This window comes from Mus caroli, unplaced genomic scaffold, assembly GCF_978045245.1.
Source record: "Mus caroli unplaced genomic scaffold, Mus_caroli_1 scaffold_6, whole genome shotgun sequence".
Taxonomy (NCBI): domain Eukaryota; kingdom Metazoa; phylum Chordata; class Mammalia; order Rodentia; family Muridae; genus Mus; species Mus caroli.
In genome coordinates this window covers 34,858,488-34,885,176 of record NW_028227261.1, presented here as the reverse complement: position 1 = coordinate 34,885,176, position 26,689 = coordinate 34,858,488, and the positions used below count along the sequence as shown (strand labels likewise).

Here is a 26,689-nt window from a genome sequence, read left to right as displayed (position 1 = left end):
GAATAACTAAACAAGTTTGGTATTAACTTTATTCTATTTTCTGTATAATTTTAAGTACATAAAGGTTTATTTCCACAGGCCTCAGGTAATGGGCAGAAGTCACAGGACAATCTTTCTTCCTCTTTTCCCACCAAAAAAAAAAAAAAAGGAAAGGAAAGGTTGCATATTTTGGTCAGTGTGTCCTAGAGGGAGCACTGGGATTTTGCAATGCTGTGCAAGATTCTGATGTAAGTCAAGACCTAAACAGCCGCCGTGGAGGTCGTAGTCCTAGTCAGGTTCCTGCGCCGAGGCCCTAAGCTGCCGAGTGACAAGCAGAAGGGTGAGTGGAGGCGATGACAGTCATCTGGCAGGGAGGAGGAACGCCAGACTCCTTGGAATGCTGTGGTGGTTTTTTTAAAGTTGTTCCCCATGGGAATCAAGGCAGTCATCCCAGGGGGTGGGGGGAAAGGGTTTAAGACTTTCTTCCTCAGAAAAGGACACTGCTACTGTACTGCAGCTGCAAAGGGAACGCCTGCTTTGTTGTGGTTGATGCTGACCCAGGATGGAATGCAGATGAAGGATGCTTTTAGGAAACAAGTCTGCTTGGAATGCTGGATGGCAATCCTTAGCTTTTGGTCGAGTGTAAGCCTGGCCTCACTTGTCAACAATGAAAACTAGGTTGGTTAGAACCTAATAGACTCCCTGGCTCCTGCCCCCATGCTCACTGTTAGGAGAATAGTATGCATTCTGATGTTTGGTTCCAGGATGTTTTGAACCCTCAGGGACTGTTTGTTGGTAGGATGACCCCCAAAGCTGAAAGCTTCAGTGCCCCAGTCTGGGCCGGAAGCTCTGTAAGCTCAGCCTGTGGTGCAGCTGCGCTGATGCAGAAAAGCTGCACCTTCCGGTGAAGATCCACTGACCTGCTGTCCCGCCCGTCTCAGCCTGAGGTATATTTCAGTGAAGGCAGGTAGCTGGGCTTCTCAGAGCAGAGAAGCAGTTTAAGAGCAGAAAGGTAGAGGAAATCTAGAAAAGAACCGTCTCCATACAGATGTATCCCATGGTGTGAAGGGAAAGGGCACAGGACCCATGTATTCGCTTATCCAGCGATTTCTGTCACTGTAGTGACCAACTTCTGTCCGTTCCACAGGGTCTTGAACTGCTCGGGGACTGGGAACTCGTTCTGCAAAAAGGAAGTAACAGGTTGATGGGGCTGGAGAGATGACTCAGTGGTTAAGATCACTGACTGCTCTTCCTGAGTTCAATTTCCAGCAACCACATGGTGGCTCACAACCATCTGTAATGGGGTCTGATGCCCTCTTCTGGTATGTCTGAAGAGAGTGACAGTGTACTCACATATATAATATAAATAAATAAATCTTTAAAAAATTAAAAAAAAAAAAAAAAAGAGCACTTGCTCTTAACTTGTGCTACTCATGGAGTGGCTCAGAACCATTTGTAATTCCAGTCCCAGGTGACCGGGCACACACATGGAGTGAGACAAGCTTAACCTCCCCAGCCATGCTGCTTGCACTGTTCACTGTTGAGTGATCTGTGGTCCTGGACAGACTTAGCTCTAGACAACAGCCTGATCTGGGGGGTTAGTGCTGTATCTCAGCACTTAGGAGGCAGAGGCAGGAGAATCACCACCAGCCTGGGATACAAGAGACACTGTGCAAGGAAGGATAGGAAAGGAAGAAAACTTACAAAATCACCGCCTTCTGTAGGAATGAGGACATTCATCTCAGAAGATTTGGCACTGACTATCTCACAGTCCAGGGAGTTCTTGCTCAGGTAAGCATGGCAGCCATCTGTTTTGTTAATGGAAATGGTTGGCACTTTTCCCATTACCTGCAGAAAAAAAAAAAAAAAAACCTGAGTTCCAGCACGTATGAGCAGACTAAGCTGCAGAATATTCACTGTTTTAAGTGATTACACTACTTCACAAAAGCCCCCAGTGCACACCAGTATTACAAACTGGGGATGGGCTGGGCTAGGTCCTGGAAAGAGCTCCCTTAAAGAGCCAACTTCTGCCACATCCAAAGTAGCTCAGCTTACAGGCTTTGGAGAATCAGATTCCTGCCCAAGGAACATCTGCGAGTCTGCTGTGTCTCTCTCAATTAATTCTTCAGGGACCAAAAGGAGAAGCCAAGACATCAAGTTACCTGAACTTTGACATCCCTACTATTGATTATCTCCACAATGCCCACCACGTCATCAAACACCAGGCCAAGCTTCTTACAGTTATCTAGAAGAAAGGAAGCAGGTCAGCAGTGGAACTGAAAAGGCTAAGTGGTGTAAGAATTTACAGAGATGTGGAAAGAGGCTCTAACCCTCTCCGGCTGCAGGTCAGAACCTGCCTAAGGCAGCAAGGGGGACTCACCTACTGTAATGGAGTTAATTTTGCCCTTGATTTGCAATGTTGTGTTGACACACTTGTAGATGTAAGCCACCTGCTTCAGCTCAGTGTCATCAATCACCAGGTTGGAAACATTCTCCTGGTTTTCCTGATGAAGACACACCCCAGGATTCTTACCACAAAGGTCACGTCATCCCAAACCTTTGTTCTCCCACCAAGAGCCAGACCCCCACACTCTTCAGCTAAGCTCTGCTGAAAGCCTTCTTCCTAGTCCCTTCCCGGAGTCCAGGCTGCTTTAACTCACCACTCTCCATTTCTTGCCTTCCAGTTCCAGCAGAGCTGGTTCCTTCTTTGTGGCTGGTTTGGGGGAGGGGCTAGTTTGGGGTTTAGGTGCAGAGAATGGTTTGGGGCCACTCCGAACTGGACCACTCTGAGCTTTCAGGGCAGGGTTCTTGTGAGTCTTCATGTCATCAGATACATGTTTCAGGGCTGTAAGAACACACCACAGCTACCTCGTTCCTGCTCTTCATACCAGAGCTTCGGGCTGAGGCAATAAACAAGGTCTGCTATTACTAGTCCTTAGCAGAAACTTCAAAGCAAGAACTCAAGCTCTTGAGAGACCATCTTGCAAACCTTTGGAGAACTGCTTTTATGGTTTCACTTGTCCTCTAAGTTATATAGCTTTATTTTAAAAAAAAATGTGTGTGTTGAAGGTGAGGAAGGAGCAAGGATATGTAAATGCACAAAAATACATCTAGAAAGGTATGTAATATATACACACAGAATGTATGTGATAACAGAAAGGGGAAAGTACATCACAGTGAAAATTCAGTGGAAAGAAAGCTAGCCCTCCTAACCATGTGCTGGCACTTGCCGTTTCCTACCTTTCTCTTAGCATGTATTAATTACACACACCGCTGTGCTCCGCTGTCATTCTTCATACACGGATAGAATGTGTTTGTTCATCTTCACCCCATTACCTTCTCTTAATTCCCTTCCTCTCCTGCTGGCCCCTTCCTCTCCCCACAAGTCCCCTGCTACTTCATGTCTCTGTGTGAGACAGTGAGTTTCATCAGGCATGCTTACAGGAGCATGGGGAAGAGGTTATTTACTGGATCTCTTCTGTCACCTAGGCTCTACTCATACAGCTAACAGCCATTTCCCTTAATGCTGAATATTTCCCTAAGTACACCACTACTGGTTACTATAAATAACAGTGTACATTCTTAGTCAATAAGTCAAGTAGGAATTCCACTAGTGAGGTATAGAAGTGCCTACTTTTTCTGTAATGGTGGGTCCCTATTTGGCAAACTTCCCATGTGACAAGTATACATCCTGAGAAGTTAGCATCCCAACACAATGACTCAGAGACCATGTGGGACTGTGCCACGGGCTCCGGGAAAACGGCAGCACTGTGAGCTGACTAAGAAGGCGCCCTGTACATACTACTTAATGACTTCACTGTCATTACCCATGTGCAATGTCTACTTCTTAAAGTTACGTACTTAGTTATGAATTTATTGTAGGGCAGAGAGAGTAGTCAGGGGACAACTTGCAGGAGTTGGATCTCTCCTTCCACCAACTTGGTTTCAGGGGTCAAACTCAAATCATCAATCAGGCTTGGTGGTGTGCACCTTTACCCACTGAGCCAGCTGCCCTTTACTGAAAGTTATTATTGTAGATAGGAGGAACTCATGCTAGTGTGCATGTGTCTGTCCTGTGAGAGGACAGACAAAGCAGTAGTCAGTTTTTCTTCATTTTTTGTGGCTTCCAGGGCCTGAACTCAGAGACTACCAGGCTTGGCCTACAAACATCTTTTTATCTACTGAGCCATCTCACTGGCCTGTCAGTCACCAAACTTAAGTTTGATGTTCCTTTAGACACCCCCAAATGAATGTTGCCACATGCAAGCCAGGGTTCTGGTTTAGACTAGTGTCTGGTTGATGAAATCTAATGGAATCATTTGCTTTAACAACTGCCCATGCCAAAATACTCACCATGTGTGATGCTTTCCCCCTGATTAATCTGTGCAAACAGTGCTGAGCGTGATGCAGAGTCGTCAGAGCCAGAACTGGTAGGGATTGGGGGAGGAGGCGGGCCCGGTGGGGGAGGAGGTGGGCCTGATCCCACAGAGGGTCCAGATGGCAATCCACTCAGTTCTTTTGCCACAGGTCCCTGAACAGAAATGCAAGAATATAGTCATACCCTCCTTAACCTCTGTATTGTTCTTTATTTGCTGTGGGCTGTGTATTTATTATAGCATTTTAACTTGTTAATTTATAATTAACAAGGGATCTGTCTTTGTATTTTTTAAATTGACTTTATAACTTACTCTTATTTTAATGTGTATAAGTATTTTGCCTACATGCATGCCTGTGTCCCACAGGTGCACCTGGTAATTAAGGAGGACAGAAGAGAGTGTTGGAGTTATAGACAATTGTGAGCTGCCCTGTGGGCACAGGAATTGAACCAGGTCAACCAGAGCTCTTAAATGCTGGACCATCTATCTCCACAGCATTCCTTTTCTGGCCTTGGTGATTTAAGTCTCCTATCCTGGAGAGAGGAAGAGGGAGAGAAGTAAAACGCACTAACCGTCTTGCTCCAGGCCAGGCCAGTGGTATGAAACTCCTTGATGTAAGCCTGCAGCTCCGTCCATATACTCAAGTAAGCTCTGACCCAGTCCACATGCTTCTTATCCCTGCAAAAATTAAAAAAGAATTTGAGTATGGTACTAACTCCAGAACCCATCCTGCCCACTGGCTCACATCCTCCTGCTGTGGCACTTCTTAGGCTCATCAAAAATATTTTTTTAATTAGTTTATGTGTATGGGTGTTTTGCCTACAAGTATATCTATGTGCCATGTGTTTGTCTGATGTCTGAGGAGGCCAGGATAGGGTGTTGGATCCCCAAACTGGAGTTATAGATGCTTGTGGCTGTTGGGAATCAAAGCAGGGTCCTCCATAGGAGCAGTGAGACTCATAACTGCTTAGCCATCTCTCTATCTCATTAGTAATGTTTTTTTAAAAAAAAAGAACATGCTGGCCATGGTGGTGCACACCTTGATTCCAGTGCTTAGAGGTAGAGGAAGTGGATCTCTAAGTTAAAGGCCAGCCCAGCCTGATCTACAGAGGGAGTTCTAGGACAGCCAGGGCTATGAAGAGAGACCCTGTCTCAAAACAAGTAAACAAGCAAACAAACAAACAAACACCTTACCCTCTTACCCTAATTAGACCAAACTCCAGCAGAGCAGGGACATTGGGTTACATGTTTATCTTTGACAGCAGTGTTTATCAATGTTTTTGTTAGGACCAATTTTTTGTTTTTCCAAAATACACCATAAGCAGAACCTAACAGTAAAGTTGTTAAAAACATTTGTGTAGGAAGCCACAGTAAAACCAAGATTAGTGAAGCATTGCCATGGGATTGAGGGACTCCATGAGCCCAGTGCCTTGTGTCAAAATATGCTCCCAACTAAAGGTGTTTCTTTAAGAGAAAACCATCAGCTGTGCAATAGTGGCACATGCCTTATCCCAGCACTCAGGAGACAGAAGCAGGTAGACTGAAAGCCAGCCTGGTCTACAGATGGAGTTCCAAGACAGCCAGGGCTACACACAGAGAAACACTGTCTCAAAAAACAAATATAAACAAACAAAAAAGGAAAGAGAGAGAGAGAGATTGGGGGGTCAACAATCAGCATTTGTTATAGAAGATACATTGCATTGTATGTCTAAACCTTAGCTGGAAGGTTCTGTGATTACTTAGCCCAAGACCTAGTTTCTTCAGCTATAAAATGACAGGGTAAATTCCAAAGAGGGTCTGAGTAGGTCCAGGCATCTAGAAGGATTTTTAAAAGTGTGTGGTGTTGTGGGACACATTACACACAAATGAAGGCTTATTTCTTACACAGCTTCATCAAATGTCTGCTGACTAATGACGTCTGGAGAGTTATACAGCTAAGTAACTGTAGTCACTCCAATTCAAAATTAGCAGTAGAGAAGTCATTTAGGACTAGCATGGTTATGGGTAGAACACCAAGACCTCCTTTCTTCACACCAGTACTGGCTAGGCCGCCTGTCAACTTACCTAAACACAGGAATATACAAGTACTTTACTCGTTAAGTCTGACTGACCCCTTTGCCATAGCACCGTCAAGACACAGCAACAGAAGAACAAAATCGGATACAAACAAGCAACTTAAAAATCTGGAGAGATGGCTACATAGGTAAGAGCAGTAGCTGCTCTTTCAGAGGGACCCTGTGTCAATTCCTAGCACTCACATGGCATCTCACAAGATCTATAATTCCAGTTCCAGAGGAGTTACACAGTGCATAGATTTACACCCAAGCCAAAAAATAAAAAACCATACACATAATAATAATAATACAGTAATTTTTTTAAAAGAAACTTAAAAAGTATTCATCCATTTTACCTCTAACATAACCCCCTTAACCTGGGCAGGCAAGGACTAGGAAACTAAAGAGCATCTAACATTCAGAGTCAAAAAAGAAATGGAAGCAGAAATATTTCCTGCCTGCAAATACAGTTTCTATGAGATGAGATCTACCAAGTTTCCACGAAACAGCCTTGAAGTGAGAAGACCAACACAGAGGTCACTCCAGGAGGTGACATCTACATTTGTCCTCCACCTGGGGAAAGGCTAGACTCACACATCTCTGTACTCCTTGAGGACACGATTTGTGTAAAACATGGCCGCATCATTCATCTCTTTCACAAAGGGGCCAGGTTTCGCAGCCTGTAGAGGAAGAAGCAGCCAGTGACACAGTCTCTGCAGCCATACCTCCTTCCCTGCTTACATCCTCCCCTCCGTCTTACCAGAGCCACCCAGCCCAAGGCCTGGATGCTTTCACTGACAGCAGATAGATGATTAAAAAACTTGCTGCCTCGGTTCTTCTCCCGGAAGGTTATAACTTCCTGGATCTGCTCCGAGATAGGTGCCAACAAATCAGAAAGTTTATTCTAGGAGAGACGGGAAACAACTATGGTTAGCATTTCTACATATGCAGACCAACTGTTGACTCTGAAGGCAAGTGATTCCCCCTCTCCAGTTTATAGGGACAATATCCTATGTAGTCTAGAATCCAGAATACTCCTGCCTCGGCTCCCAAGTGTTGAAATTATAACCATGTACCCAAAGCATGGCAATGGGAGAATTTGTTATGACCTATAATGAACACTTAGGTAAACTTTGTATCCACCCCACCATGACTCACATGGCTAAGATACTGCTCACATCCTTCCTCTGCATAAAGTTTCAAGTCCTCAAGAGAGATTTTTGTGCTTGGAGCCTATATTCTATATCTGAAAAGCCCCTCCCTCCATTCAAGCCACTTGTCTCTTTTCTGACCCACCAATAGAAGACACAGCTTATTTTTGTTCCTTATACTCTCTTTCTCCACTTACCTAATTAACTTCATGAGCTTTGAGCTTTTAGCTTTTAGCTTCATGTGGCAGCTTTTTTACCCCAGCTGCCACAGCTTCTGTATCATATGTCAATATAACCCACCTCGATACCTTACCATACAACACTGCAAACTACCCCCGACCCACGTATGTCCTTCCTTTCCCTTGTTTCTCTGTAAGACAGGGTCTCTCTCATGCAGTCCAGGCTGCTGTGTATGTAGCCGAGGATGACTTTAACGCCTCCTGATTTCTCTCTCCACTTCCCAAATGCTAGGATTAAAGGTACACTACCAAGCCTGGTGCTTGTTTTTCTGTTAACTTTTCAAAGGCCAGGGCTTTGTCTCAGTTCTCCTTTGTCCTCAATGCACCCTGAGCCACACAGCAGCTGCTTAGTAGAGATCTGGTGATTCAAATGCAATCCGTGATGCTGCCATTCAAAGCCACTGAGCAAAATGGATGAGCCTTGTGTTCCAACGTTTTGATCCTCCCTTCAAAACTAGGTTTCCTAACCATGTCAGTTCTCAGGTCCTGTGTGCACAGTCTAACGAGAAGTGTGAAAACTTCTCTAAAGTACTAAACAGTGAATATTTGTTCCCAAAAAAAAACTTCATTTCCATACATTGGAGGAAATCAGCCTATAGTCTGTGGTTTTGCTAACCTTAGTCTAAAACATGACAGTGTCTCAGCCATTTTATTCATCTGGGAAAGTATGAACTTGGAGAGAAGACTTAGATACAACACTCTTGTCAATCAAGACAGATATTTAAATTATCTGCATTGTTTCCACAGACTTAGGCATGACAAGGATCAAGGATTTTATAGCAGGAACACTTGTTTTAGCATCTTCTGTGACCAAGAAAACCTAAGACAAGTTAATAATCTTTCCTTCTAAGAAAGCTCTCATTTCTCTAACTTAACTTTCCGTATCAGATTGCAGAAAATGTTGAAATAAGAGTCAAGCTAAAGGGAGGTAAGGGATGAAGGGTGTCCCAGTGTCAAAGGCTTAGGATCCCCACCACAGCTGTGCCACCTGTCAAACACCAAAGCTTCCTGACAGAAGCAGTGACGTCCCAGGGGCATCTAAAGTAATGGACAAAATGACAGAAAACAAAAAGTCATTGGGGACTGGTAACTACCCAAGGCACAGTCCCATGGGGCACTTGAGTGCTTTTATGCCTGTACACTGCTGTGTGTTATTGTAGCACGCTGTGACAGCCTCTTGGAAATTTCTGAGCATCAGAGCAAACTCGCGAACTATCTAGTAAACTTACACCAGCTGGCTGCTGACACTGAGAAGCTGTAACCAGGAGAGCTCGCTCCAACTTCAGGCCTGTGTGGACCATCTCCGCCTGCAGGAAAAAACAATCTGCTGTCCATGACACATGACATTAAGGATAACCTGAAACTTCACATCCACAAGCCCTCCATGTTGTCTGCCTCATGCATTCCAGAGTTCAGGGACTGATACCAGAATCACATTCACTATCGTTCCTGTTGGAACTGTCAAGGACAAATAGCCAGAACTGAAAATGAAGATAGCCCATCTTAGGTGAAGGCAAGGTAGTGAGTTCCTATGAAGTACTTTTGGGATCTATCTGTTTGGATTTTTGCTGCGGGTGAGGGGTTATTTGTTTGTTGAGGTACTAGGGATAGAATCCAAGGCTCTTGAATGGTACAAAAAAATATTCTACCACTGAGGTAATAATATAGCCCAGGCCCAAGTAAAATTTGCTTAAATTTACTTTTATTTTTATTCAAGTATCTCTGTGCAGATCCCACTGTAGGCCAGCAGAGGGTGTTGATCCCCTGAACTGGAGCCATGAAGCACCTGAAGTGGGTGCTGGGAAGAGAGCTCAAGACATCTGCAAGAGCATCTCTCCAGCTCCTTATTTTATTTTTAGATCTTTTGAGACAGGATCTTAAATGTGTGACATCCTCAGGCCATAGTCTCCTAAGACTAAAATGACAGGCAGGAGTTACCACACTGCAGCTAGACTTGTACTTTCAGAGATAAAAGTGACATGTTTAAAAAACTTTTTCAAGGGGCTGGAGAGGGCTCAGCAGTTAAGAACACAAGCTGTTCTTCCACGGGACTCAGAGTTGGTTCTCAGCACCCATCATGGCTCACACCATCTGTAACTCTACTTCTAGGGAATTCAATGTCCTCTTCTGGCCTCTCTGGGCACCATGCACACAACTGGTATATGGACATGCATGCAGGGAAAACACATGGTCATATAATAAAGAATTTTTTTTAAAGGTTGCTTAAATTCTTTTTAAAATGTTAAACAATTGACTGAAGTAAAAATTATACCACCATTCCCCTACCAATGGAAAGTCCCAGCACTGCTCCACAGAGTTCCCACCTCTCAGACACTGCCAACGGCTAGTGTATAAGGGGCTCAGGGTCAGTTAGAAAGATCCTAAATATGGTTACTGTTTATAAATGATCATTCCGTGCTGGGCTCCAGAAGAGATGCAGAGTGTCAGTGAGTGTGGGATGCAGGTGGTGGTGACAGTGTAGGAGGCAGAGCATGAAGGGAAGTGGGAGGACAGGCATCTGTCATTGCCTACCTCATTCTCACAGGGCTAAATGTGAAAGTAATCCATATTAGCATAACTAATAACTACCATCCTTGGTTTATAGTGCTAAGTCACGGGAGTGATTCTTTTGAATAAGCCACCCTCCACTCGGTTACATAACATTAAGACAGGACCTTCTCCACCACAAAGATGAACACAGTTGTATTTTATGACCAAACAAGCTTTGTCATAAAAGAAACACACAAAATATGTAGTAAAACAGGAGACCTAGAAAATTGAACCCCATTTCTGTTCCTGGACCAATAAAGGAAGAAGAAAAGGAGTCAGGAGGCTCCCGGAGGCCGCTATGCTGAGGGTGAAGAGATGTGAAGAAAAGTTCCCAGTCCTTAAATAGGAGGAGAAAGAAAGGCCCCGCGTCCTTACGTGTTTCTGCACATCTCCCCCGATCTCCTTACTCATCTTCAAGTACTCTGCCACGGGATTGGCAAGCAGCGAATCAAATGCTTGCACATATGGAACTGCTCCTGGGGAAGGCAAACACACGCAATAGGAGAATCAAAGAGATACTGAGTGATGTGTACTGGCACTTATGTGGTCATCAGAGGACAACTTCAGGTATCAGTCCTTTCTGCCTTCTACTTTGACAGCATCCCTTCCTGTTCACCACTACACACGCCTGGCTACATAGTCCACGAGGTTCCCAGAGTCTCCCGTCCTTTCCTCCCATCTCGACACAGGAGCACTGGGATTACAGACACATGCTACTGTGTTCAGCATTAAGAGGGTTCTGTGGATCTGAACTCAGGCAGGCCCTCAAGCTTGTACGGCAAGCACTTAACCCAATGAGCTGGGTCCCCAGACAGAAGATGTTTCTTGAAAGAGAAGAGCCAATAAGACCCAGTGCACAGAAAACTAAAGCAGGAGTCGGACAGCAGAGCTCTGTCTCTAAGCCCATCACTAACTGAATCCATGACATCCTTACTCTCTGGGCTTAATGTTCTTCATCTATAAATTGAAAATAAACATGAAAATCCTCCAAGATCCCTTTCATCTCTAACATTCTATGTTTGGCTAGTGTATAGGCAAAATGGATAATTGTCCAAATCACTTAGAGAGAAAAAACTAGTTTCACTTGTCATCTGACAGAATGACTAGTCATTCTGCTAAAGAAACGACAGGAAACATCACACAAGCAGGAAGTTCTTGTGTTAAAATTACTTAACCACAGGGAGGTCTGTACTAAGTCACTTCCTTCCTTATCTGTTCGCAGGAGATGAGCTACCTACATCAGTCAGGGAGGTGAGCTCCAAAGAAGAAAGTTCACCAGGACAGAAATACTAGGCCAGGATCACACAGAGCACCCCACTGGGGAATCACACAGAGTACCCCACTGGGTCTGGCTTACCTTTTGAAGGACTGTCTCCATATCCACAGTGCATGTCAGAAGTATGTGACACTGCCTCCAGGCGGCCCACTGCCCTCTCCAATCTTTCTACAAGATTTTGCATGTCAGCCATAATGTTCCACCTGCTGAAACAGATCAAATGTCTTATGTTAATATTATGCCTACATGAGGTGAGGAAGATGCCAATTCCATAGAACAGGGTAATTTAGTAATAAAATACAGGGGGAAAGTCATCTAGGACATTTGCAAAACCATGCAGACTTCATTAAGTAAGAAAACTACTCAGGAAAAGTGTTCGCTAATGCAAATCTTACTCAAATACTTGAGGACTTAGTATATACCAACAAATATTTGTGTAGGAGCTTAGAATGTACAAAGTAGGTAGGCCATACATGGTTTCTCAGGTTAAACCTCCCTACAACTATTTGGGATAATTACTATACTCCTTTTCGGGGAGGGGAGGTTTAGCCCAGGTCTTCATCAATGTTAGGTAAGCGTTCTACCACTGAGTCACACCCTCAACCAATTACAATACACTTAAAACAGAAATTTAATTTTTAGTAACATTTAATAACTTGTCTCTAGTCACCCACTAGTCACCACAGAAGCCAACACTCAAGCCTGCAAACTCTATGTTCAATATGGTTTCCACCCCACCCCCAACTCCCTGTCTACAGTGGGACATCACATACCAGGATCAATACCATCCTCACTAACTTCTTACTGAGGATGGGGAGAGGGTGTTTAACTTATATACTAATAGCCACCAGACAAGTAGGGAAAAAGCTGAAGGTGACAGAAGCTGCGGATAGAGAGGCATGGAGTTTCAGAGGCTGAATACATCAGCTGGGAGATCAGATAAGGGTATCATGAAGCTGCCATCTGAGCCAAGCTCATAAGGGAATGGGTGGGATCTGGCTATGCTGCCAAGAAAACCACAGGCCTGAAAGCTTGCTATACACTTTTCAGAGTACCTTACCTGAACCAGCCTCATTCACTGTCTAAGAGGCTAAAAGAGTAAGCTCCAAGAGAGGAGCAAAGAATGGTTATCTAAGTTGACCCTACTCTACTCGACCTTCTAGACCACTAACTACCAGGCTGGTTAGGTAGAAAGTGTGCAGGATTTCACATTATGAAACCACAGAAGAACAAGGATCCTGACAAGTGTGAAACATTACCTATCAGCACCTGTACAAGGTAACTGTGATTGCAGAATTTCAGTTAAAGCCTTGACTTATAGTCTGATTCATCAAAACATTAGGTAATTCAAGTAACTGAAGCTGATGGGATTCAGTGACTCCTACAACAATTAGAATCTTCCCCAAAACGATAGATAACATGCCAGAGTATCTCACTCTTCCACATTAGCTTCCCTGTGCGGGAGATAAGCAGCTCACCAGACAATGCAATCTCTGTTCATTCTTCTCTGTGTGCAGGTCCTATCTCTCTGAATCCAGTCACTTGTTACCAAGTGTTATTTACGAGTGCCAGTGGGGGAGCAGGGGGGAATAATAATAATAATCGTGAGAAACCACCTTTTCTGTTTCCTGAGCTGAAGCAGCAGCAGGAGCCTCTGGGTCTATTCCTACTCACATGGGAACAGGCCTGGGACAGCAAGACCATCAAACAATATACATTCTACTTCTTTGATCCAGTCTGGGTACTGGCCAGGGCAGACTCACATGTAATCCACACTATAAATCTAGGGGAACAAACTAAATCCCAAAGCTACCATCCATGCAAAGCACTCAGTTCTGCTATATAACATGTTCTGTCACACATAAAGGCAGGCAGTGAGGCCAGAGCTAACATAGAAAATTCAATACAAACTGTGTAGGACGGTACATGCTACCACAGCTGTGAAAACTAAAGTCATTTTATCTTAAGATTTACGTTTATTTTACATGAATGGGTTTTTGCATACAAGTATGTCTGTGTGTTTTATATATATGGGTGGCCCACAGAACCAGAAGAGGGGGTCAGATCTCCTGGAACTGAAGCTATAGACATCTGTGAGCTGCCTTATGGGTGGATAAATTGAACTCAGGTCTTCAGGTAGTACAGCCACTGCTCTTAACCACTGAGAGCAGTGCTGGGAAGAGGAGGAATGGTATTTCAGTTTGAGGTGCCTTGGGGACAGCCAGGTTTAGATGTCTAGATGGAAGCTGGATCTAAGATTCTGAATCCCACAAGAATGGCTTGACTTGAATATGCTGCTCTGAGGTCTCCATCTCTCCAGCCCTGACAACTAATTTTAAAATTTTAATAAGTTTTAGGGGCTGAAAAGAAGCATCTATGGTTTAAGAAATAAATAAATAAATGACCAACCCTCAGAGGACCTGAGCTCTGTTTCTAACATCCTCTTCAGGGAACTCACAACCACCTACAATTCCAACTCCAGGGGACTTAATGACTTCTGGCCTCTGGGGACACTTATATTTACATGCAGATACTCATACAAATACACAGAATTTTAAAAAATAAATCTTGTAACTCCCAAATTGCTAAAGATGATGCTGAACTCCAAATCCTCCTGCTTCTACCTCCCACATGCTAAAAATACAGGTATGAACACCTTACCTGGATAAAACTACCATTTATAGATAATTTCTTCCTACCACTAAACAAATCTAGAGCAGTAACCAGGGCTTTGGGGTTGTTCTTGTTTTGTTTTGTGGGAATAGAGTGGGATTTGATAGGTTATGGGAAAGAATGTCCAAAAACAAAGACAAGCCAAACGACACGCCTTTCTCCTCCCCAGTGCTCAGATTACAAGTGTGAGCCACCACTTCCAGCAAGACACACCCCTTCTTGCCCTACACACTCTCAGGGTGATCATGTCCACTTCTTCCTAACCCTCAACTGCCATTACTATGGAAACACATCCAACCTGCTTGCAAGCACCTATCCGTTAAGACCTCAGAGCAGCATATTCAAGTCAAGCCATTCTTCTAGGATTCAGAATCTTATAGATCTAGCTCCCATCTAAACATCTAAACCTGGCTGTCCCCAAGGCACCTCAAACTGAAATACCATTCCTCCTCTTCCCCAGCACTGCTTTCCCAAGCCCTCTCCACACTGTCTCAGTGGTCAGCACTGCTGACAGTCACATAAGTGCCCAAGCTGGAAACTGTCAGCTATAGACCCTGTCTGTACAAATAAGAGTGGTTCTTCTGTTGTTCTGTTTTGTACAGACAGGGTCTCACACAGGACAGGATGGTCTCAAAACTCCTGGTTCTCCTGTATACACCTCCCAAATGCTGCATGAAAAACTGTCTTAAATAAACACATCTACAGGCTATATTTTGCATTCCTCAAGAAGAGATGTCCCTTGCCTTCATCCTGACTTTAACAAACAAAAAATACCCATGGGGCGGGGGGGGGGGGGAATGGGGGATCACTTAAACTTTGCCTTGGTTAGTGCTATAACTTCCTAGCTAGTCTCCCCTAAATTCAGCAACATACCCTTTCTTCAGCCATGTCAAATGCAAATATAATTAGGATGTATATGTTGTTAAACCTTGTGTGAGTGGGTGTGGAGATGGGAGGGGTGCTGAGAACAACTTTCCGGTGTTTCTCTCCTTCTACCTTGTTTGGGGCAGGGTCTCTCAGTGTTTCTTGAGTTTGCACTGTGTATGTGCTCTTTGGTTGATTCTCTTGTCTCTGCCTCCCATCTTGCTGGAAGGATGCTTGGATTACAGATACTTGCTCCAGCATCCATCTGGGTTCTTTTTTCCAACATGAGTTCCATAATAAAAACTCAAGTCAATAGGTTTTGTACATCATGAGCTTTCCCTTACTGCATTATATCCTATTTAATACCATTCAGTATTGCCCATAGCAGTCAGGGTAAAGTCCAAATAAGCCTTCCCATCATCTGGCCCTGCGTTATCACCTATCCTCACCTAGTCCGACTTCTCATCCCATCTACCTTAACCACACTTCAGCAACCAACTTACTTGGACTTCCATAAAAAGCCATGTCTTCTTTCACTTATTAAGCTACCCACCCTGCATGGTGGCACTTTGCCCCATCTCAGGAATTCTTATTGTCCTTTAAGTCTCAGGTAAGATATCACCTACCTCCACTTATGTACTTCCATGATACTGTGCCACTTATCTCTACCACCACAGAGGGTTAAAACCACTTAATAACCAACAAGCAGGAGTGGGTGAGATAGCTCATCATATAAGGGTATGAGATAGCTTATCATATAAGGATACCTGCCACCGAGCCTAAGGACCCAAGTTAGATCCCGGAAACCCTCATAATGGGGAAAAAACTCCTGAAAGTTGTTCTTTCACCTCCATGCTTCCGCACAGATGTACAGGGACACAGATGAACAGATGGATGAACACACACAACAGATAGATAGATAGATAGATAGATAGATAGATAGATAGATAGATAGATAGATAGATAAACAGATAGATTGGTAGATAGGTGGGTGGATGGCTAGATGGATGGATGGAAGGAAAAGAAAGAACCAACAGGCAATTTGCCGCCTTACGGCAGGAATCTTGGCTTGTCTTTGTAAATCCAGCATTAGGAAATTAACAGGGGCTAAAACTATAGTGGTTATAGTGGATCTTTGGACAATGAATGAACAAATGTGAGTAGGACCTACCCACTGACATTTAAAACAGACCTAGCCTCTTTCCCTTCTGTCAACTCTGCGGGTATGTGTTTCTTCCCCCTCCTTAAAATTCTTTGCTTGTCTTTGTAAAAATATTACAAATAATGTTAACCTGAAAATAAATGCTGCTTTCTCAGGCACAAATCACATGGATATCTTTATAGATATCTTGAAACTAAGTAGCACAGGGAAATAGTTTTGCTTATTAGAATATGTCATTTTAGGACTGGCAAGATGGCACAGAGGTTAAAGTACATGCCACCCAAGCCTGACACCCTAAGTTCAATACCCAGGACCCACAAGACAAGAAGAGAACCAATTCCAGCAAGCCATCCTCATCATTAAAAAAAAAAAAAAAAAAAAATTTAGTTGGTGCACATCTTTGATCTCAGCACTTGGGAGGCAGAGGCAGGTAGATCTCTGAGTTCGAGGCCAGCCTGGTCTACAGAGTAAGTTCCCAAACAGCCAGGGCTACACAAAAAACTCTCTCTCAAAAAAAAAAAAAAAAAAAAAAAAAATTTGTGTGTGTGGGGGGGGGGGATAAACTGAGCCATTTCTCCAAGTCCACTTATAAGCCCCCCCACACACACACACATATATACATATTTGGGGGGAGAGGTAGGGTGGAATCTATGTGAGTTTGAAGCAACCTGGTCTATATAGTGAGCTCAAGGCCAGCAAGGGCTACAGAGTAAGATCTTTTCTCAAAAATAATAAAATTAAAAATAAATCCTTTTAAAAACTGATGGAAATAGACTATGCTTTAAAAAAAAAAAGTTTAGAATGATGCAGTATGGAGATAAGGCTGGCTAAACAAGCTGGGTCAGATATCCTAGAAAAGCCAGCTAATGTCTGGCTTGCTATAACGATGGAAATGAAAAAAGGACTACAGATGAAAGAAAGCAACACATTTACAAATACTATCTGGTAAACAGAATAAGGTTTGAACGAAAGGGAAAATATCAAGGTCTGTAAGGTTGCTCACCTATCTAGCTGCTCCAAAATGCTCAAGAAAAGATGAAGGCTACTACAAAAGACTAGGGACTTAATAAGTAGCATTGGCTGGCACAGAATTCACTGTGTAGACAGACCTGCTGGCCTCAAACTTATAGAGACCTACTTGCTTCTGCTTGGAGTGCTGAGATTAAAGACATGCGCTACCATGCCCCAATTCATCAAAATATTTCAAACAAAAAAACAAAAAACCTATAATAACTGGTAACTGAAAACCATCAATTGGTCTACAATCAGTCCTCTTTTGGCAACTAAGGAACTGGCACCTGAATTAACTGCTGGGTTTTTTGTTTTTGTTTTTGTTTTTTTTTAAAGGATGAAATAGTTTCCCTGCCCAAAAGGGGAGAGGCAAAGCTACCTCCCATAGAATCAGCTTCTCTGGATTAAAAGTAACTGTAGAAATCACCTTATCAAAACTCCATTTGATGCCAGAACAGTCCCTTCAACATTCTTAGCAATTAGTTGGGCAGCCTGTGATCAAGCACCTTCAGGCATAGAGAAAGAACCCTAGACTGAGACAGCCCATTTCTATGCAGACAGCTCGAAGTACTCCTTATATGGAGGCAAATTTGCCTCCCTGAAACTTCCACCCACTGCTCTCAGCTCTGCCCCTGGAGGGCACACACGAGTGTGAACCAGACAGAGAACAAGGGTAACTGGTCCTGGACTGAAAGCACTATAGCAATCAGAAGGCTCTGAGAGAAGGGCAATTCTAGAGTCACAAGAATGGGGGCCTTACAAGAATGATGGCATTAAGGCAGTAGCAGGTTCTAGTTACAGCAAAAAGATGGTGTCTGCTTTAGATTTACAGAATCTGAAGAAAAGATGAAGATTCTAAATAAAAATGTTCAATAAGTATTTAGAAAGAGAGCCTGAGAAAGAATCAAGACTGGAGATGATGTTTACAAGTCACTGGCAAGAAAAGCTTCATGACATCACCATGCAGGGTGGAAGGAAACTATGAGCCTGATTCTCCAGCAACTTCTTTTGCAGTCCAAAACCAAGAAAAACTAGAAATGGTTCCAGACCCTTGCAAAACTGCTTTGTTTTCATCCTTCTATATTTTGTGGTACTAGGGATAGAACCCACAGCCTGGCCTTGTACACACTACATAGACACTGTGCCACTGAGCTATGTCAGCAACTAGCAACCTCTCAATCTCCTCATTCCAACAACTTCTTACTATTCATTAACTCATGCAGAAGGCCAGGGGCTAGGTTACCACAGCAGCTCTGGTCACAACTCAAGAGGCCATAAGCCAGTAGTGAGAAATGGTTTCTACTTTATCCCATGGGAGTTCTAAGTCATCAATTCATATAAAACAAAAATGAAAACAATTGTCCAAGTCAGTCTATATTCTTAATAAACCAACTGACCTTAAAATTCTTCTCTTGTCTGGGCAGTGGTGGGACACGCCTTTAATCCCAGCACTTGGAAGGCAGAGGCAGGTAGGTTTCTGAGTTCAAGACCAGCCTGGTCTACAGAGTGAGATCCAGGACAGCCAGAGCTACACAAAGAAATCCTGTCCCAAAATTGACAAAACAAAACCTAAGAGAGAGAGAGAAAGAGAGAGAGAGAAAGAAAGAAAGAAAGAAAGAAAGAAAGAAAGAAAGAAAGAAAGAAAGAAAGAAAAAAAATGCTTCCTTAGGCTTGTCTTTGAAACCCTGTTGAGATTTTATCCTAAGAAAATATACTATCATAATGTCCTGAAAGTGATGATAACATGAAGATATTCACTGCAGTGTTACATATCCATGCACCCATCTATAGTGAAAGTACCTTGGGTTCCTAATTATGGGAAACAGCTTAAATGGACTGGGGGGGGGGGGGGGGTAAAGATAAGATTTACAATAGCTAGCACATTACAAAGTTGTCAGCAAATTCCCCTTTTTTCTAAACTTTGACATAGAAGTACAGTGAATGAAAGAATAGGAAAACACCTTTAATCCAGCCCCCAGGAAGCACAGGCCTACATAGTGAGGCCCTATTTCAAAAAGGGACTAGGGGGTGAGCGAGAACACTGCCTCCTGGGTTGCCTGTTTCAAGCTACCACAAAGCTACATATATTAGTTAATTCTATCCCTAATAATATAGATTCTTAGCCTCTAAACACGCTAATAGGAAATACCTACATGTAGACTTGTTCTGGTTGGTTTTATGTCAACTTGACACAAGCTACAACTATCAAAGAAAGGAGCCCCTCAATGGAGAAAAATGCCACCATAGGATCCAGCTGTACGACATCGTCTTAATTAGTGATCAATGGGGGACGCCCAGGCCATGTGGGTGGTGCCATTCCTGGGCAGGTGGTCCTGGGTTCTATAAAAAGGCAGGCTGAGGCAGGCGTGGGAAGCATTCGGGTAAGCAGCACTCCTCCTTAGCTTCTGTGTAAGCTCCAGCCCTGTTCCTGTTCTGACTTCCTTCAACCATCAACAGTGCTCTGGAAGCTCTGAGCAAATAAATAAATAAACTCTTTCCTCCCCAACTTGCTTTTTGGTCACAGTGTTGTTGCAACAACAGAAATTCTAAGACAGCTGGCTTAACCCAGAAACCAAAGAATCAACTCTGTAAAGATGTCATCTACATCTAACCCAAATCAGGAGCCACTGTTCTTCCCTAAGATTTTGGTTTCACTGATGAAACCAATGACATTTCGTGCCCAAGTCACTGCCGCTTGAGGATTAGATTAAAAGAGAAAAGAAAGGCCTATCTTCTAGGGAGGGAGAGGATCCAAGTCAACGTCAGGGCTTGGCTCCTATTCCCCTCTGCCACGGTCCTCTAGCTGAGACTCCAGGAGAGGGAGGTGAAACGAGTAATATCTCCCAGGCTGAAGTCAGACTTGGGAACTAGCTGTTTCAATGGTTCAGGGCTAACAGATAACTCTGTGTGGCTATGAATCCTCTCTCCCTGTAGACTGAAGAGTATTATGAACATTCAGCAGGCCCTTGTTATTTCCCTGTGTCTGTACTGTAGAACGAACAACTGCACTGCTGATTTCTGCCTGGATGGGTGCTTTAATAAAACAGCCTTTCCAACTCACAAACATAAAGATATTTTCAAAGATGATATCCATCCTTAGACATGATTCAGCTGCAACTATAGATATGAAAAGATCTGTGATTCTAAGTCTATAATTAATTTAAATATAGGAGTTGTAATGGCCTCTGGAGGAAGGAAAGAGCTAAAAACACTCTCCTCCACCCCACCCCCCCAAAAAAAAACCTCAAACAAAAATAGCAAGGCTACTTATTCCTTCCATTAAACATTTCAACTATTTCCCAGCCAAATGGAAAAGTTTGGCACATGTCTGGTAATAGAAGGCAAACAAAGCTGTACTGTAGCGGAGGAATATTTTTAGAGCTTTGACTTTTTTTTAATTGGGTTTACATAACGGTATATCAAGAAGAAAGTTTTATGGTGAATGCTAAAGTTATATTAATTTAAGGAAGAAACTACAAGACTATCAACTCTATAATCCCCAGCCACTAAACCCAAGCAAGCTAACTGCTAGCAATATGAACATGATCAAAAAGGAGTCTACATTTCCATAATATCAGGGACAGACAAATCTGCTAACCTGCCAGGTAACGAACACAAACTCTGCTGCCAGTTCCTGCCAACCATTGGCCTTTCTCTAGTAAAAGATTGCAAATCAGGCACTGGAGAGATGGCTCAGTGGTCATGAGCAGCTGCTGCTCTCAGAAGAGACCCTGAGGTCCTCAGCCCCATACCAGGCAGTTACAACCATCTGTAACTCCAGCTCCTTCGTCTGGCCTCCATGGTAACCAGCATGAACATGGTGGACATGCATGCACTTGGGATGTGCATATACAATCAAATAAAAAAAAATAGATGTTAAAAAAAAAGAACAATAACTGAAACAGGGGTCTTAGGAGGGTGGTAAGGACTTCCTCAAAAGCACAACTTCCCAGTACCTCAATGAAAACAAATGACTTACTCATTAGTGTACGATGCTTATAATGTGCCATACACTGTGCTAAGTGCAGCTCCAGAGCCTCCTCAGAGATGTTAGCTGAGGAAATAAGACTGAGTAGAACATAGCTATGTTTTCTATTACACTCATTTATTGTGTGTGGATGCCTACATGCTACAGGGCGTGGGTAGAGGTCAGAGGACAACTTGCAGGAGTCAGGCATGGGTAGAGGTCAGAAGACAACTTGTAGGAGTCAGTTCTCTCCTTCCACCATGTGAGTCCCAGGGATAGAACTCAAGGGCTGTGCTTAGCAGCAGGAGCCTTTATAGTATAAGCCATCTCCCCAGCCCACCTACGAAGTTTTTTTAAGCAGTTCTCCACCAGGAGAAATTCTTTCCTCCAGGAAACATTTAGCAATGTCTCAAGACATTTTTGGCTATCACGATTGAGGAAGTGCTACCAGCATCCAATGGATAGAGGCCAGGGATGCTGCCAAGCATCTTACAGGACAGCCCGGAATGTCAACTGTGCCAAAGCTGAAAAAAAACTGGTCTAATATAAGAAGCATAAGGGGAGAACAAATGACTCACATAAAATGCTAATCTAAATTAGAAAGTCGAGTCTGAAAATTAATTTAGGCAAGTGTCTGAGTGGGGCTGTGCCACAGCTCACTGGGAGACAAGGAAGCACAAGCCCTGGGTTCAAGAGCAAACACTTCCAAAATGAAACAATACAACACAACACAACACAGCACAACACAACATGTAAAAGTCTAATTGTAGAGGACTGGTAAGCTGGAAAAAAAATTTAGACTTGGTTCTTTGGGATTATGAAGTCTGTGAGAATAATAGGCAAAAGGGTGAAAAAATGATTTGTTTTCAAGACCTTTAAATGATTCACTATGGTACAGAGAAGCTGGAGTGTTAGGTCCAGAAGACAAGTTAATGCTAGATAAACTGATGATGATATTTAAAGAAATAATCGCAACCATTGGGAAGATACAGTGTATAGTCCTCAGGTTTCAAATCTCAGCATTAAATTTCAAGCCAAAGGGTTTTACTTCCAATAACACTTTGTATTTGCTTGTTTAAGCAAAATGAACCTTGTACTTATAGTTTCTCAGAAAACCAAAATGAAGAAGTCATTCTTTTAAACCAGTCAACCTATGATTAAAAACAACAACAAAAATTCATGCACTACCATGAACATGGTTGAAAACAGTTCTCAGAAGGGAAACACTGCCTCCTCAAGGCCTGCTGCACGCAGAGAAGTCACCAGTACCTACCACTTGGTCTGCAGAGTTAAGTTAGACTTTAAAGTACTTTCATTGCTACCAATTGTATTAACCTTCTCTGCATCATTAATTATGCTCCGCTGACCTACAGAATATTTCTGCAAAGTAGGAAGTGTCCAGAAAGTTATGCGTGCTGAGCTACAGCAACAACAGACAGTTACAAAATAAAATCCAAACACATTCAGACTAAGACATTCAAAGCCCCAAACAGCCAGCCAGACACGCCACCCCGCTCCCAGCTCCTACCAAACTCCAGGCCTGAGTATTTCTCATAGCAGTACAGACCAAACCCTCTTCTGCCACACCTTTGCAATTTGCCCAGGCTAGACCTGGGGGCACTAATACCCAGAAGGCTACAGATTTTTTTCTTTGTCACTTCACAATGTTATATCTCTTTCCAATGAACCTTTTATATTCCTTATCTGAATGGTACTGACAGTATCTTAGACCAGAACAGCAGCAATTTCCAGACTACAACTACTTCTTCACTCCGATAAATAACAAGCCTCCAGTTCCTTGGATTCCAGCCTTGATCTGCCCTAGGCTTCAGCTCGTGATTCTCCTGCCTCAAACTCCAGGTGCTGACATGGCAGACACACACTACCACATATGGCCAAGACTGCTCAAATGCAACCCCTCTTGGTCATTTCCACTTCCCCTCTCCAGCTCACGCCATGACACAGCAACAGCTTTTAAGTATTGGTCTACTCCAGTGTCTGGTCCCTTCCCACTCTGCCAAGTGGGAAAACCCTTCAAAGTATCCCCATAGCTTCCAGGCTAAAATCCAAATTCTTTAGCATGCTTCCAAGGGCCTCCCTATTTGACTCCACAACCTCTCATTTTCTCCACTTCTCCAAGTAATACTGGAACCACAACACAGCTGACTAGTCACTTGGGTCTTTCTCATGCCTAAGTCTCTGCGCCTTTCCATCTAGTTCTCTGCCTAGAAATGCGTTTCCTAGGCTCATTATATGCCTAAGGAAATCTTGAAACACTAAGTCCCTCACTGTTGCCTAGAACTATGGCTCAGATATTTCTCCTGTTCTCAGTAGCTCTGTGCTCACACAGTGCACACACTCAACCACCCTTGATTTGCCGATTCCTCCCATAGTGTACACATCACGAGAGAACAAGTGTATTCCTAGCCACAAGGGCTAAGTGCCTAAGCTAAAATGTTTTCACACATACTGAGGTCCAATAAATGCTTGGCAGATGATGAACGTGCTGTTCTAACCCTGGATTTTCACTTCAAGGGAAAGCAGTACAAAGAGCTACAGCCGACAGTTCTGATACTAACTAACCTCTATGTAATATTCTCTCTGTCTGTCTGTCTCTCTCTCTCTCTCTCTCTCACACACACCCTCTTGATCTTTCAAAACGCTTCTGACTCCCTTGCTGCATCCTTCCACAGCACCCTCACCACATTTGTAACTATTTCTTAACTGTCTTTCACTGCTAACTCGATGGGGGCAATGACTAGACTTTTCAAAGCTGTATTCGATGACATTTTCCATATTGCCAACACAGAATAAACACAGCGATCCTACGACCACAGGCACTTGGCAACTGTGCCAGACCCAACCTGAATCATCTGACTTCAGATCCAGAAGTGGACAGCACCTCCCATAAAGTTAGCTTGGACTGCGAGTGAACAGTGGCAGTCTAAGAGTAAGGGAAGCTCACTGAACGTAAACGCAGGGCTTACTAGCCTACCTTAAATTTAACAGGCATTCCAAATTTTTAACTTTTTTTTTTTTTTTTAGTTCTACTACCAGATAGCCTTTAACCTGCAGCTGCCCAGATCGAAAGTTAGAGAGGTTCCAAGGAAAGGAAGGATCTAGGACTGAAAACCTCTCTCTAAAACCAGATTCTTTTCTTCTCCGAGATCAAGTTACCCATCCGAGTAATGGGAACAAGACCCGGTCAAGAGGAAATTCTAAGGTCTCACAGGTTCCATTCAGTTGGTTAGGATGCCTTTAAGAATCAGGCCTCCGCGGAGGCTGATAGGCAGAGCTGCGAAATCAAGGAGAAAGTGGCTTCCCCAAGACCTCCTGGCTCAATCTGGTACCCCAGCCCCACCTCAAGAGACCGCACCCAGGAGCCCGGGATGGCCGAAGAGCCCCAACCCCGGCCTTTCAGCAGGACTCCTCAAATGCGCATAGGCTAGCACGGCCGTTACTAACGGCCAGGACCCGGTGGGCCCCAAAGACCACCCCAATCCTTAACCAACCACCAACCCTCACCTTAAGAGTTCCGCCTCACCTCCGGACTGCGATCAGCCGCTCTCCACTTCCGGCAAGAACCGCCCAGCGGTCTTCGCGCGACCCACTTCCGGGCCCTCACTGGGCGCGGCACCCCCACCGGAAATGAGCCACCGGCTGTAACGCTAGCCCCGGGGAGAGGAAGAAGTTTGGCCGCTCGGCTCGTGACTCCGCCCTCATTCCCCGCCACCGGAGAGAGAATCTGGTTTAGGAGCGTTTGGAAAAGGGCTCCGCCTCCAAGGGAGGTGGGGGAGGGAAACTCGGGGAAGGGGCGTGTCCACGGTGGTCACGCCCCGAGGCCCAGACCAATAAGGAGCTGGAGTTTCTAGCCAAGCCCCACCTCCGCAAAGGAGGACAGCTGAGTGGCTGCTTGTTTTGTCAATTTGTGCTCGGAGACTGAGGTCGGTCCGTTTTTAGCCTCAGTCCGGAAGAGGTTCAGGGAACAACAGTGGGGCTAGAAGGCTCTGAGACCCAGTGTCTGGTGGTTGGGGGGACCGGGACCAAATTTCGCCCCTGGCTGGGCGTGCAAGCCTTGGTTTCCCTGTCTTGTAGTACAGAAAAGCAATGGACTCGGTCGCGGAGGCTAATAGAGAAGGCTTTGAGCGTCTGGGCATGCTCGCCCTCGCTCGATTCTGAGGCTAGGGCTGGGAAGGTGGAGAAAATCTTCCACTCGCGCCCCACTTCCTGTTTGCTCTATGCGTTTTGTGACCATAGATGGTCAGGTCCGTGGCCGTGCTTAAGCTTCCGCCTCAGGCTTCGGAGTTCTTCCTCCCACCCAGTAGGGTGTGGTCCCTGAAATGAAATGAGCAAAATTAAAGGAGATCTTGTCCCATTCCTCAAAAATCTTGCTATTGAGGCTTCCTCGCCCCAGGCTATGTATGCCCAGCTGGCTGCTAATGAGCCCGTGTGGGATTCAGAGCTGTAACTGCAGCCTGCAGGGCAGTCTTCGCCTCCCTGCTTCTTAGACGGGGGATCGCGTCTTTGTTTCCTCCGGACTTAACACTTTCCAACCGGTCATTATCCTCCCACAAAGATTTATTTCTAGAAAAAAAATTGGCGAGTGCTGTGCTATGGTTCCTACCCCTTCGACTGAATGACTGACAACTCCGCGTTCAAGTTGAATGCAGGTGTTATATGCCAGAGTCAATCATTCAACAAATACAGTTCATGTAATAATAGCTACCATTTACTGTGCGCTGACTACATGCCAGGCTTGTGCTGAGCGCTCAAACCATTTTCATTTAATCCTAATAGCAACTCCCTGCGGTAGGTACCATTACATCCTCGGAGCTTCAAATGAGGAAGCTGAATAACTTGCCAAGGTCACAAAGTAGATGTTGAAACTTTAAACAGAGCACACATCTGACTGTCTTAGAACCAATGAATTTAATCATCCCCAGTGATAGATCGATCTGGGAACATTTGAAGCATTGGGTGCCTCTGGTTGTACACGTAAATTGTTCCATTCCTGACTAGAGGCTCTTTGGACAATTTACTGGCCTCCCCCAATTTATGACTCCCAGTTTGTTTAAAACAGAAATGACAACATACCAAATTATGACACAAAAATCATACATCTAAAATATGTTCATTTCAGGGGCAGGTGTGGTAATGCTCACCTTTAGTTCCAGCACCCAGGAAGCAGAGGCAGGTTGATCTTTGTGAATTCAAGGCCAGCCTGGTCTACATAATGAGTTCCAGACACAGTGAGACCCTGCCTCAAACAAACAAATACATTTGGGCTGGAAAGATGACTCAACTGGATAAAGACATCTGCTTCCAAATCCTGAGTTTGATTCCCCAAGACCTACATGACAGAAGGAGAGAAGACTTCAAAAAGTCAT

General features: G+C 44.1%; 1 protein-coding gene across 4 annotated transcripts; it reads right to left on the bottom strand.

The window, feature by feature from the left end:
* Positions 1 to 11: 11 nt before the first annotated feature.
* Positions 12 to 25,032, bottom strand: Cap1 (cyclase associated actin cytoskeleton regulatory protein 1). Of its 4 annotated transcripts, none has more exons than XM_021160370.3 (13): positions 24,847 to 25,032; positions 11,707 to 11,831; positions 10,725 to 10,825; positions 9,029 to 9,106; positions 7,170 to 7,313; positions 7,004 to 7,089; positions 4,928 to 5,033; positions 4,333 to 4,510; positions 2,640 to 2,824; positions 2,360 to 2,483; positions 2,142 to 2,224; positions 1,684 to 1,827; positions 12 to 1,159 (listed from the first exon to the last, which is right to left on the bottom strand). In XM_021160370.3, exons 2-13 carry the CDS (start codon positions 11,816 to 11,818, stop codon positions 1,076 to 1,078), a joined length of 1,425 nt encoding a protein of 474 aa, XP_021016029.1. In that variant the 5' UTR covers positions 11,819 to 11,831; positions 24,847 to 25,032; the 3' UTR covers positions 12 to 1,075. The 4 variants fall into 4 exon arrangements, with proteins under 4 accessions (XP_021016029.1, XP_021016030.1, XP_021016027.1 ...); XM_021160371.3 differs by having other exon boundaries at positions 11,707 to 11,828; XM_021160368.3 differs by having other exon boundaries at positions 24,828 to 25,031.
* Positions 25,033 to 26,689: the final 1,657 nt, after the last annotated feature.